Source organism: Plasmodium gallinaceum, assembly GCF_900005855.1.
Source record: "Plasmodium gallinaceum strain 8A genome assembly, contig: PGAL8A_v1_141, whole genome shotgun sequence".
Lineage (NCBI taxonomy): Eukaryota > Apicomplexa > Aconoidasida > Haemosporida > Plasmodiidae > Plasmodium > Plasmodium gallinaceum.
Window position 1 is genome coordinate 304,864 of NW_021628302.1, and position 14,346 is coordinate 319,209.

Genomic DNA, 14,346 nt, shown 5'->3' on the forward strand with positions numbered 1-14,346 from the left:
ATTTAAAAAAAAAATTTTAGAATAAATATGTAAAAAAAAAAAAAAAAAAGCTTCAAATTCATATATATTAGAACATTATCTTAAAATATGAAAAATATATAAATTTTTATAAAAATATATAAAAATTTTAAGAAAAGATAATAAAATATAATAAAGAATAATAAAATAAAGTAAAATAAATAAAGTATAATATAATAATAACACATCTAATTATATTTATATAATTTTAATTCTACTTTCTAATAATTTTTTTTTTTTCTCTCTAGCTATTCTTTTAGCTTTTTCTAAAGGTGTTTCTTCAACATTATTATTATTTTCCACATCTTTTTGTTCATTAATATTATTATTCTGATTTTTCTCTTCTTTTTTTTCAGGAATATTAAGATAATTATTATTATTATCTTGTAAATTTTCTTTACAATTATTTTTTTCCATATTTACACTAAAAAAGTCATCATTATATATATCATTTGTAAATAAATCTTCAGGAGAATTATTGTTCATTTTTTTTTTATTTTCATTATTTATTTCTCCTTTTTCATTTTTCTCATTATCACTTATATTTGTATTATGTATTTCAGTATCTTCATCTTCCCTTATGATGAAAAACTTTTCTTTCAAAAATTCAGTATTATAAAATTTTTTAAAATTAAATATGTTGATATTATCTTTCATTATATGATTTTTAAAAATGTTATCACAAACAGGATAAGTTGTTTTATATTTATATATTAAATATGAACGATAATGTTCGTATACTTCTTTTTTTTGTGTTAATTTTTGTATTTTACTTAAAACATCATGTATATTATATTTTCTTCTAATAGTTTTATAAATATCATTTATATTTGAATTATTATCATCCATTAAAAAAACATTATGAATAGAAAAATATAATTTTGAAGTAACTTCATTAATTAAATTCATAAATAAATTAAAATTTGTTCTTAAATCTTTTCTTTTATGTTTTTTTATTTTATTTATCATCATAGCATATTTATCATATAATTTACTTAAATATAAATTTAATTTTTCTTTTTCTATTATTAAATTGGTATTTTGTTTTTTATTATAATTCTCATAATTTCTAATGTTATCATTGCTATCAACCTGTTCATTTAAATTTTGTTCTTTTTTTTCATTTAAAAAGTTTATATCTTTTATATAACTACAACAATTTCCTTTATTATATAATTCTACTAATTTTTTTTTTATTTCTATTAAAGAGTTTTTTTTTTTAATAAGTGGGATTAATATGTTTCTCTCTATATTCTGAATATTGTTACTTTTTAAGAAATCTACAAAATCAGTTATAATTAAATATTCTTCAAAATTTTTATTTTGAAATAATTTTTCTTTAATTATATCTTTGTATTCTTTTTCTACGTTTTCTAATATTTTCTTAATCAATGAACTATAATATTTTTCATCATAATCTATTTTTCTTTTCTTTTTTTTTAAATTTAAGTATAAATATATTTCCCATAATTCATCTTTTTCAGGGAGAATTTGTTTTATTTTATTTTTTTCTTCTCTAACATATTTTTGTAATTCATCTTCATCTGTGCTTCCTTCATTCTCATCTTTATACAAATTAGAATCATCATCATAACTATTTCTATGTTCATTCTTTCTTTTTTTTTCTATATAACTATTAATTTTATTAAGTGCTACTTCATTAAATAAATTTTTCAATTGAAAAACGACACTTTTTTTTTTTTTTTTTTTTTTTCCTTCAAGATTATCTTCTTTCATTTCATCATATTCTTCTCCTTGCATATAATTTTCATCATTGTAATTTTTTTCATTATTTTCATCATTGTATTTTTTTTCATTATTTTCATCATTGTAATTTTTTTCATTATTTTCATCATTGTATTTTTTTTCATTATTTTCATCATTGTAATTTTTTTCATTATTTTCATCATTGTAATTTTTTTCATTATTTTCTGAATTATCATTTTTCTCATCAGTAAAAAAATCATAATTTAAATTATTACTTTCACTTTTTTCCTTATTAGCATTATTTTCATATAAATCATCTTCATCACTAAAATGTAAACTCATTTTTATTATTCTAATAAAGGATATAAATGTATCACTTTTTTTAAAATACTAGAAAAATTTTCATATTTATAAATATATATATATATATATATATATATATATATATATATATATATATATATATATATATATGTAAATGAAAATATCTTATAATTATATGTTTAATACTCGATTAGCTAAATTTTATTATGATCATTAAAAAAATAAAAACTCTTTATTATATCTTAATAGTATAAAAATAATAAAATTTTAAGAAATAATTTTTTCTTTTTTTTTTTATAAAAAAATATAAAATTTTGTTAAAAATATATTTACACATAAATTAAAAATTGTCTTAAATATCTATAAAATATTTTTATAAAGGTAAAATATAAATGTGAAAAAGGTTTTTTTTTTTTTTTTTTTTTTTTTTTTTTTATATATTTTTTATATAAATTAATATTATAATAAATAACGAAAAAAAAAAATATATAAAAGTTTTTTAAAAAAAAAATTTTAATCATTTTATTGATTANCATAAATTAAAAATTGTCTTAAATATCTATAAAATATTTTTATAAAGGTAAAATATAAATGTGAAAAAGGTTTTTTTTTTTTTTTTTTTTTTTTTTTTTTATATATTTTTTATATAAATTAATATTATAATAAATAACGAAAAAAAAAAATATATAAAAGTTTTTTAAAAAAAAAATTTTAATCATTTTATTGATTATAAAAATATATCACTTTTTATTAAAAATTTTATTTTTAAATATGTTTTGTTAAAAAATACATATCAACTTTATTAGAAATAGCTTTGATAAGCAAAAGAACAAACGAAAAGGAAGATATATAAATACCAGCAAAAGATAAATTATTTAAATAAAAGAAAATAGAATGAGCAATATATATGTAAAACAAATTATTAATTGGAAATATAATATCTAATAAATATCTATATTTATGTAAATATAAGATAATTTCATAAAATTTATTATTTCCAATATAAATTTTTTTTAAAATATTATATTGATTTAATAAATTGACATAAAAATCAATTTTTTTATTATATTTTATATTTTTAATTAATTCTTCTTTATTAAAAAATTCTTCATCTGTCCACTTTTTCATGAACATTAAATTATTTTGAAAAATGAGTCGAGCATAAATTAAAATTAATTGAAATAAAAAAACACTTCCCAAAAATTTACCTAAAAAAAAATAAAAATTATATAATAATAATAATATATATATATATATATGTATATAATAATAATAATAATATATATATATATATATATGTATATAATAATAATAATAATATATATATATATATATGTATATAATAATAATATATATATATGTATATAATAATAATAATATATATATATATATATGTATATAATAATAATAATAATAATAATTGTTAAAAGTTTTAATTCTAAATGTATTACTTTTCTTAGTATCAATCAAATAGAAACTTCCCCAGTTAGCTTGAATAAGAAAATAAGGAAACATAAAAATATAAGAAAAAAAAATAAAGTGTAATAAATTATTTAATATATATAATTTCTTTGAGAAAAAATTATATGAATTAAGAATAAATAAAAGTCTAAGAATAAAAAACTTATAAAAGAAAAAAAACAAAGTAGATAATGTATGTATTTTTATATATTTTTCTGTTTTTATGTTTTTGAATTCTCCTATAAAAGCATATTTTTTTTTTAAAAATTTATAAATATAATCACTTTTATAATATAAAAAGGTAAATAATAAAAATAATAAGTTAACAGAATTGTAACTTATTAATTTTGCTAAATTTCTTTTATCTAAAAAAGGAATATTCTTTACATACACATAAAACATATTATTTTGGTGAGAAATTTTTTTTTTTAAATTGTAAAATATCCTATTAGAATAATTCTTAAAATTTTTCATATATATCATTATTTTATGTTTCCATTTGTTCATTATTACAATAATATATTTCTTTGCTAAATTATATTTGTATAAAGTTAACTGTTTTGTTTTTATTTCAAAATTTTTTATACTCCCCCTATATATTTTTATATTATATTTATTAAAAACATTTTTAATTTTCTTTATTTTATTTAATTTTTCTTTAATTATATCTTTTTCAGAAAAATGGTTTTTCTTTGTTTCATTTTTTAAAGTATTCGTATTATTAAACCTTATGTTTGTGTATATTAATCTCCCTTTATACGACTGCCGCGTTATTTTTTTAAAATAATTATGCTTAAAATCAAAAACCTTTTTTTTTATTTCTACATTTTTTATATTTTTTATATAAATTAAAAAAATTAGAATAAACACTAAGGAAACTCTTTTCATCTTCACTTACATTTTAGAAATAAGAAAACAAAAGAAATAATTTTATGTGTAATTAAAAAAAATTATTATTTCTATTATTATTAATAATTAGTATATTTTTGATATTATCATTATGGCTTATAAATATCATTAATTGTAGTAATAAAATAATAAAATTTTATTTTCAATAAAAATGTTATTCAAAAAAAAAAAAAAATTATCTTAAAAATAATCTTAAAAATAATCTTAAAAATTATCTTAAAAATTATCTTGAAAATTATCTTAAAAATTATCTTAAAAATGATCTTAAATAATTTTAATAGACATTTTAAATATTTTATACAATTTAAATTTTATATAATATATACACATATATATCTTTTATTATTATATATTATTCCTTTGTTTAATTTTTTTTAAATTATTATTTTCATTATAACAAACAACTAAATAATATGTTTTGCCTTAATTTATATTATTACTTATAAAGTTCTATATTTTTTTATAAATTAAATCATAATTATTGAATGCCTTAATTTTTATATGTATTTTCTATCAAAAAAAAAAAAATAAAAATAACAGAATATCAATATAAAAACTAACAAAAAATATATTGGTATAATATAAATAAATATACATTATATTGTATTTCTTATCATTTAAATGATTCATTATTAATATATATATATATATGTATGTATATATAAACAACTTAACAAAAAAAAAATAAAAAAAATAAAAATAAAAATACACATTAAAGGATTTTAAAAAAAAAAAAATAATTTTTATGTTTCAAAAAATTGTATTACTAGTTTGCATTGTTTACTTTTTATTTTTTAATTTTTTTTTATTATTTGTTGACTAAAATACTACATTTTAAATATTAAATATTTTTAAATTTTTATTCCTTATTAATTTATATAAAGTGTATGTAACAATTTTATTTTCCGATTTTTTCTTTTTTTTTTTTTTTTTTTTTCATTTCTTTATGAAAACAAAAAAATAAGAAAGTTTCAAAAATATTAAAAAAAATGAATAAAAAAAAGAGATAAAAATTTTTATATAATATATTTTATTTTATTATAATTTATTTTTATATTTTTTATTTTATATTTTCATATTTCATTTTATTTTATTTTATTATCTTTGTATATTATTTTATTTTAAATTATTTTATTTTATAACATATTTTTTTTTTTGTTATTTTAACTTTTTGTCATATAATACTTGAAAGTATCTTATGTTATTCTTTTATATATTTTTCTAAACTTATAAGTATTAATATATTTTGTTAAGTTACAATTATATATTCATAGGTGAATAAATATGTTTATAATTTTAAATAGTTTAATAAAATGAGTCATAAATTTTCTATATTTATTTTTCTTTCATTTTTTTTATATTTTCTTAAAAATGTTGAGACATATTTACCTGGCATGAATCCAACAGTATTAGATAAACATTATACATTTCTAATTTATTCTGAAATTCTATTTTTTTTTTTTTTTTTTTGTCTTTCTATATGATACTTTACATATTTATTTATTTCTTCTTATTATTTTTTATTTTCTTTTTTTATTAGACTTACAAGGAGGGAGATAAAGTTGTAATTAAAGTTAAAAATTTGGCTAGTAAAAGAGCTGTTACAACATTGGATTATTTTTCTTTTCCGCTTTGTTCGTTTGATAATAATAATGTAAATGACGAAAAGGCACCAAATATTTTTAAAATTTTATTAGGAGATATTTTACATTCTACAAATATAGAAACAACATTTCTTAAGGATAAAAAATGTGCTTTCTATTGTAAAATCTTTATAGATGATAACGTATATGAGAAATATAAACATTTAATATTATACAATTATAATATAATTTATATAGTTGATAACTTGGAAATATTTAGATTAGATCCTAAAAGAAAAGGATTCTACTATACAGGAATACCACTTGGATATGTTGATGATGTATGTATATAATAAAATTTTTTTAAAAATACAAATAAATATGTTTGTCTTTTTTTTTTTTTTTTTTTTTTAATTTAGATGAATTATTATTTATATACTCATTATAAAATTACAATATTATATAATTCAAGTAATGAAAATTCCGACAAAAATTATATTGTTGGCTTTGAGGTAGACCCAAAAAGGTAAAATCAGAAATTTAAAAAAAAAAATTTACAAAAATATATACAAGTTAAAATATATATATGTAGTTATAATAACTTTTCTTTTGAATTTCTTTTTTTTAGTATTGATTTTGAAAAAAATGATGACTGTGTTGAAAATGAATCTAGTATGATAATGGAGAAGAAAAAATATGTAACTTTTAAATATGATATAAGATATGTAAAAAGTGATAATTCTTTTCAACATAGATCTGAACATTATTATAGAAATTTAAACGATCAAAGTATGATACACTGGTTTTCCATTATTAATAGTATAATATTGGTTATATTATTATCATTTTTAATAAGTACTATATTAATTAAAGCTTTACACAAAGATATAAATAAATATAACAAAATTAATACAAACATATTTGAGACTGATGATATTGATGACAGAGGATGGAAGTTAGTACACGGAGACGTTTTTAGAAAACCAAGAAATTCTACTTTTTTCTCAGCTTTTATTGGAGTAGGAATACAAATAATTTTTATGATTATTGTGTGTGCATTAATACTACTAATTGGTGTTTATAAGTATAAACAAAGATATAGATATATTCAAATTATGTTTTTTATATGGATCTTTATAAGTAGTATATCTGGTTATGCTTCATCGAGGCTATATAAACTTTTTAAAAGTAAACATGTAAAATTAACCATTTTCAGAACTTCTCTTATTTATCCGTTTATAGTTTTTGTCATTTTTTTTCTAATAAACACTGTTTTGCATTATGAACATTCTAATACTGCTATTTCTTTTTCATCTTTAACATTTATATGTGTTATATGGTTTGGTATATCTGTACCATTAATATGTATTGGATCATATATTGGAAATAAAAAAAAACCAATAGAATTACCTGTACGTGTTAATAATATTCCTAGACATATTCCTAAACAGCCATTTTTAAATTCTTTTTTTTTATCATCATTCTTAGTTGGATTAACTCTTTTTGCGTAATTAAAAAAAAATTAAAATTTATTACACTATGTAAAAATAAATAAATAAATAAATAAATAAATATATATATATATATATATATATATATATATAATGTATATTTTTTTTTCTTTTTTTCAGAACTATGTACACAGAATTATTTTTTTTATTTACATCATTATGGAAAAGTAATATGTATTATTTATTTGGTATGTTTAATAATATAAAAATAAATTAAAAAAAAAAAAAAAAAAAAAGATAATATAACAAAAAGTATATATTTTTATTTACTTTTTTCTTTTTATAGGCTTTTTATTTTTAGTCATATTCTTATTAGGCTTGTTAAGTGCCCAATTATCTATAGCCTTAATTTATTATACATTATCTTGGTAAATATTATTACTTATTTATTTATTTATTTATTTTTTTTTTTTTTATCACAATTTTTTATTACATATATATAAATATATCTTTTAATAATTTTTTTTTTTATTTAAAGTGAGGATTATAATTGGTGGTGGAAATCATTTTTTGCTCCTGGATCATCTGGAATATTTTTATTTCTTTATTCAATTTATTACTTTTTCTTTAAATTAAATATTTCTAGTTTTGCAGAAACTTTTATTTATTTTGCTTATTCCTTTATAATGTCTTATACCTGCTTTATATATACAGGAACAGCAGGATTTTTGGCATCTTTTATTTTTCTAAGAAAAATATATTCATCTATCAAAGTTGATTAAATACATTTGTATATATATATATATATATATATATATTTTTTTTTTTCGTACAATTTTTGTATAATTAAAAAAAGAAAAAAAAAAAAAATTTAATTAATTTATAAAAAATAATACATTATTTTAAATTTCTTGTTTAAAGTATATTCATTTTTATTATATTGCATTGTGTTTATTAGTTTTTTTTTTTTTTTCCTTTTTCTTTTCTCTATTTTCTTTTTTTTATTCTTTTCGCTTGATGAAAATCTCTTTTAAATATTTTATAATTATTCTTTCTGAGTTTTAATGTATTTTTTTGAATTCAATATATTAAATTTCAATTTGTTTTTTGTCTAATTTTTTTTTTTATTTTTTTACAGAATTTTAGATAATAAAAAAAAAAAAATAAAATTATCAGTAAAATATTATTTTGATACATGTAATAAATAAATTTACAGTTACACATTTAAATGATGTTTTTATTTTTAATAAATCTACAGGATTACTTATATATATACTTTTTTCTTTACAAAAAAAAAGAAATTCTTCATGCTTTCCAAAAATGTATTAATTTTGATAAAATATAGCTCTCAAAAGAATAAACGTTTAATTTATATAGATAAATTACAAAAGAATAATTTTAAAAATTGTAGCAAATTTGCTATATGTCGAAAAAAATACAGGAATATTCATTACGTATATAAGAAATAATAAAAGTGCAATAGATATTTTTATAAACTAAAATAAACGTCAAAATTTTAATGAATACTACAAATATTAAGATATGTTTGAATTACATTAATGAACAGGTATCAATTAAAATAAGATTTTTACAATCAGCAAATTAGGTACTTTTTTTATTTATTTATATTTTTTTACAAGTTTTTTAAAATGTAAGATAAAATATAGACAAAATCAAAAATTCTAAAAATATATAAAAAAGGAAAGAATTAAACCCTTAAAAATTTACATAGTCTACAAAAATTATAGGAATAAAAAAAAAAAAAAAAATACTATTTGAATAAGTTTTATATAATTATTTTAAATTACATCAAATGTAGATTTTTTTGGACTTAAACTTTATCCATTTAAAAAATTATTTACAAATTTAAAAGAATTTACATTTCTTCGTTGTTTAAAAAATATTTAAAATAATATTATATAATATATATAATTACAAAAAAAAAAAAAAAAAAAAATGAATCATATTATTTAATTAAATGAACAGAGAAAACACATAAGTACAATATAATAAGAAAAGTGATTAAAAAAAGAAATAAAATAAATATGAATTAACACGTTTTTCATTATTTTTTTAATTATTTTTTTTTTTTTTTTTTTTTTTTGTTTAATTGTTCTATTTTATTCTCTTTTTTAAGTTTTCTTTAACTTAAACTTTTGTAGTTTCTAATTCTTTATCTTGTTTTTCTTTTGTAAATTTTTCCTTTATTTTTTTTCTCTTCTTATTTACAACTTTAAAATTCTTTTTATCTTTAACTTTTTTTTTCTTTAAAGCATTTTTTTTAACAGATAATTTAAATTTTGATATTTTTTTAAAATTAAAATTTTCTAAGTAAGCAGGTATTTGTGTACCACTATTTTTCACAAATTTAACAATATCTTTCATATATTTTATATTTTCTTTTGTAAAAAATGTTATTGCTTTCCCTTCTTTTCTGTCAGATCTACATGCCCTTCCTATCCTATGGATATAATTATATTTATCATAACAAACATCGTAATTTATTACTGTTTCTATTCCTTTTATATCTATACCTCTACTCATAATATCTGTACATATAAGGTACCATATATAACCTGACTGAAATTTTTGAAAAATTTTTTTCCTTTCCTCTTTTGTTTTTTCTGAGGTGAACAATTCAATGTAAGATACACTTTTGCTTAAATTTGTGTAAATCTCTTTTGCTTTTGTTATACTATCAACAAATATTAAAACAGGTACATGAATTTCTTTATTTTTAATCAAATTACTTAATACTAAAAATTTTTCATCCTCACTATTTACATATAGTAATTCTTGTTTCAAATTATTATTTATAGTATTTATATTTTTACCAAAATATACGATAGCATAATTTGCACATAATGTATTTATGAAACTTTTAGTTTTCCCTGGTAGTGTTGCCGTTGTAAATATTTTTTGAATTTTTTTATTTTGAATTTCTTTTAAAAGATAATTTACATGTTCTAAAAATTTTACTTCAAATAATTTATCCACTTCATCAAAAACTATAAAAAAACATTTTTTTAAACTTACCTTTTTCTTCTTAATTAAAATTAATAATAGTAAAGGTGTACATATGCATACATCTATATTTTCATTTATTTCTGTTTCTTTATCTAGTTTTACAATGGAATATTTTTTATAAGATTCAAAAACAATTAGAGTTTGTTCATAAATTTGCGTAACCAATTCATTAGTAGGTACTACAATTAAACTTTTTATAAAAAATGTAATATCATCGTTCACTTGTTTATTCTTTAATATTATATTACTTTTTTCATTCTTTAAATTATTTAATTTTATCAATAGAGGAATAAGAAAAGCACATGTTTTCCCACTACCTGTTTGAGATATACATATTGTATTGAATCCGTTTAATATGGATGGAATACAAATTTTTTGAATGGAAGTTGGATGTTTAAAGCATAATGTATTTTTTATTGTATACAATAATTTGTCATATTCTTTATTTATAATATTTTCATTAATTAATTCTTTTTCCTTTTTTTCTTTTTCTTCTTTTTTTATGTTTAAATTGTTACTATCTTTTTTTAAATTCTTTTCCTTAGTACTTAATAAGATTTCTTCTTTAATTAATTTTTTCTCTTTATTTTTGTTTTTTTTTAGAAATGATTTTTTTTTAATAGAATCTGTTTTATCTTTCTCACTAGAATCATCATCTTCTTTTTCATTTATACCATCTACTTCCTCAACAACTATATTTCTATCTTTATTTATTATCTTTAAATATTCAATAATATCGCTAAAAAATCTTATAGGAACAATATTTCTATTTATATGAACATACTCAACATTTATTTCATTCCCTTTCATATAACTGTTAACTAAATTTTCATTATTATAAAATTTTGTAAAACTTATAGATTCACAACTCTGAGAAATTTTTTTTTTTTTTTCATTTTCAGTTGGATCATTGTTTTTATTTAAATTTAATATGTTTCTTAACGGTTTTAAATTTTCTTCTTTTAAACTCATAAGATCTTCATTTTTCAAAAAACTTTTTAAATTTAAACCATATGTCAAATTTTTTACTACATCCATTTTTTTTTTTTTAATATTTTATAAATTCAACTTTAATTATTTTTAAAAATTTCTCATGTCATTTTATATAAATATATACATAAATATATATATATATATTAAGAAAGAAATAATTTTATTTTTTTTTATTTTTATTTTTTTTTTTTTTTTTTTTTTTTTTACAAATTAAATCTTTCATAAATATATATATTTACCATCAGGTGTTCATATTACATAATGCATACTAAAATTTTTATTTGAATCTAGTTTTTTTAAAAATTTAAATTTTCAAAAATGTAAATCTTTCTTTAATTGATTTAGAAGGGCCTTTAATAAGTTATTTCTTTTTTTCTTTTTTCTTTTTTTTTTTTTTTTTTAATTATATGTATAAAATTATTCATTTTATAAAATGAGTGAATCTTTAAGTTACCTAATTTTTTGACTTTTTTTTTAATTTTTTTTTAAATCTGTTATTTTTTTAATAATTATTTTTTTTTCACGTTTCATTAATATATTTTATATTTATTGTTGTAAATTAATATATATGTATTCCTATATATATGTACATACAGTACTTGTGAGATATTTTCTATGTTTAGTATTTTTTTTTTGCTCAAGCACAACAATAATAATGCTTTTATAATAACAAATTTGAAAACTATTTTTTTAAACTTATAGAAGCTTAAAATTTTATTTAATTTTTATTTTATTTATTTATTTTTTTTTTTTTTTTTGTATATATTATAAAAAAAGAATGCGTATTATTTTATTTTATTTTTGGTAAATATATATTTTCCATCATAAAAAAATATAAATTAAAATTGAGATTGATTTGTAAATTTACAACAAAAAACTGATTCATTTTTCTAAATTATTCTGAAAAAAAAAAAAAAAAAATTATACTAAAAGAATTAAGATTAAGATAAAATTTTAATTAATAAAAAAACAGTACCTTTCATTTATTAATGAATTTCTTTTTTTCCTTATATAAAGATAATATATGAAATAAAATTTTTTTTTTTATGTATGTTCATACATTTTTAAAATTTTTTTATAGCTAATAAACTTTTTTTATATATTTATAAAAATATTAGCTGTTTTATAAAATTTTTTTTTTTTTTTAAATAATGTCTAATTACACTGAAACATTTGCTGCATGGACGACTATTTGTTTAACTGATCACACACAATTAGGAGAAAATGACAAAGAAGATGACATAAGAGAGGTATGTAAAGAAGCTGTGAAAACCTGTCCATATGCAGCTGCTGTTTGTGTATACCCTAAATTTGTAAAATTTATCAACGAAAAGATAAAGAAAGAAATAGATCCATTTAAACCCCAAATTGCTTGTGTAATAAATTTTCCTCATGGTACTGATTCTATAGAAAAAGTGGTGGAAGATACAAAGAAAGCAATAGAAGATGGTGCTGATGAAATTGATTTGGTAATAAATTATAAAAAAATTTTAGAAAACGTTGATGAAGGTCTAAAAGAAGCAACTGAATTAACTAAACTCGTTAAGGAAGTATTAAAAAACAAACTATTAAAAGTTATAATAGAAGTGGGAGAACTAAAAACAGATGACTTAATTATAAAAACTACATTAGCCGTACTTGAAGGTAATGCTGATTTTGTAAAAACATCAACCGGAAAAGTTAAAATTAATGCAACTCCTAGTTCTGTTAAAGCAATTATAAAAGCATTTAAACAACACATAGAAAAACATCCTGAAAAAAAGGATAAAATTGGTATAAAAGTTGCAGGAGGAGTAGGAGATTTAAACTTAGCTAGCTATTATATTTTACTAGCCAGAACTTGTTTTGGTTCTCTTGCCTGTCATCCTAATAATTTTCGTATAGGTTCATCTTCATTAGTTCCCAAATTGAGAAAAATTATTGAACAATGTCCAATTTCTTAGATAAAAATAAATAAATAATAGGAGGAATATTTATTTTATTATAAAAAATTAATCAAATCTTATCTTTTACTTTTTTTTTTTTTTTTTCATAAGAAATTAAAATTAAATTCACATATCTTTGTGGTAATATTTTTGATATTATTTTTATTTTAGCAATAATTTTTTCATAATTTTCATTTGTAATATTTCCTTTCTGTTATCATATTTTTAGTAATTTTTTTTTTTTTTTTTTTTTTCATAAATGTATTTTCATCATAATATTTTATTTTATTCTTCATATATTGTATTTTCTTTTTATTTATCTCATTAAAATAAATTATAATAACCTATAACACATTTTTTTTACATATAGATTCCTTAAACAAAAACAATAAATTAAAAGAAAAAAAAAAAAATTTACATATATATATATCTTTTTGTATCATATATATTAGTATTTTTATAGATGAAGAACATATTATGACTTTATGTTCTATCTTTTTTTTTAAATAAATAATTTATAAATGCTAATACATATTTTAATTTACTAAAATGATTTGTAGTTCTTTATAAAAAAAATAAAATTAAATAACATTAAACTCAAATATATTTTTACAAAATCGGTAAAAAACTATAAAACTATAATTACCATTGTTACTACTTTTTATTAAATTTTAAAATCACATAAAAATATAAAAGAACTTTAATCATATATAAAGATAAAATGCATTAATCTACTTATGAAAGGCCGTATATTATAAAATAAAATGCAAAATAAATTAAAAAAATTATAAAAAAAAATTTTCACAAAAAAAAAAAATAAATAAATAAATAGACAATAATGAACATAATTAAGAACTAAAAAATGATAATTTTCCATTATAAGCATACAATAAATCAAAATACGTAAAATTTTAAAGATTTAAAACAAAATTAAAAAAAATTAAAATA

General features: G+C 16.3%; 5 protein-coding genes across 5 annotated transcripts; 2 read left to right on the plus strand and 3 right to left on the minus strand.

The window, feature by feature from the left end:
• Positions 1 to 216: 216 nt before the first annotated feature.
• On the minus strand, positions 217 to 2,067 carry PGAL8A_00480400 (conserved Plasmodium protein, unknown function; the record flags this gene model as incomplete). Its single annotated transcript, XM_028673591.1, has 1 exon — positions 217 to 2,067. The coding sequence occupies one exon, from the start codon at positions 2,065 to 2,067 to the stop codon at positions 217 to 219; it is 1,851 nt and encodes a 616-aa protein (XP_028530028.1).
• Positions 2,068 to 2,814: 747 nt separating this feature from the next.
• PGAL8A_00480500 (conserved Plasmodium membrane protein, unknown function) lies at positions 2,815 to 4,398 on the minus strand (the record flags this gene model as incomplete). Its single annotated transcript, XM_028673592.1, has 2 exons — positions 2,815 to 3,257; positions 3,501 to 4,398. 2 exons carry the CDS (start codon positions 4,396 to 4,398, stop codon positions 2,815 to 2,817), a joined length of 1,341 nt encoding a protein of 446 aa, XP_028530029.1.
• Positions 4,399 to 5,732: 1,334 nt separating this feature from the next.
• Positions 5,733 to 8,235, plus strand: PGAL8A_00480600 (endomembrane protein 70, putative; the record flags this gene model as incomplete). The annotated part of the gene is made up of 7 exons (XM_028673593.1): positions 5,733 to 5,825; positions 5,960 to 6,343; positions 6,422 to 6,528; positions 6,631 to 7,509; positions 7,634 to 7,701; positions 7,800 to 7,881; positions 7,992 to 8,235. The coding sequence occupies 7 exons, from the start codon at positions 5,733 to 5,735 to the stop codon at positions 8,233 to 8,235; spliced, it is 1,857 nt and encodes a 618-aa protein (XP_028530030.1).
• Positions 8,236 to 9,601: 1,366 nt separating this feature from the next.
• PGAL8A_00480700 (RNA helicase, putative) lies at positions 9,602 to 11,518 on the minus strand (the record flags this gene model as incomplete). Its single annotated transcript, XM_028673594.1, has 1 exon — positions 9,602 to 11,518. The coding sequence occupies one exon, from the start codon at positions 11,516 to 11,518 to the stop codon at positions 9,602 to 9,604; it is 1,917 nt and encodes a 638-aa protein (XP_028530031.1).
• Positions 11,519 to 12,624: 1,106 nt separating this feature from the next.
• Positions 12,625 to 13,416, plus strand: PGAL8A_00480800 (deoxyribose-phosphate aldolase, putative; the record flags this gene model as incomplete). Its single annotated transcript, XM_028673595.1, has 1 exon — positions 12,625 to 13,416. One exon carries the CDS (start codon positions 12,625 to 12,627, stop codon positions 13,414 to 13,416), a length of 792 nt encoding a protein of 263 aa, XP_028530032.1.
• Positions 13,417 to 14,346: the final 930 nt, after the last annotated feature.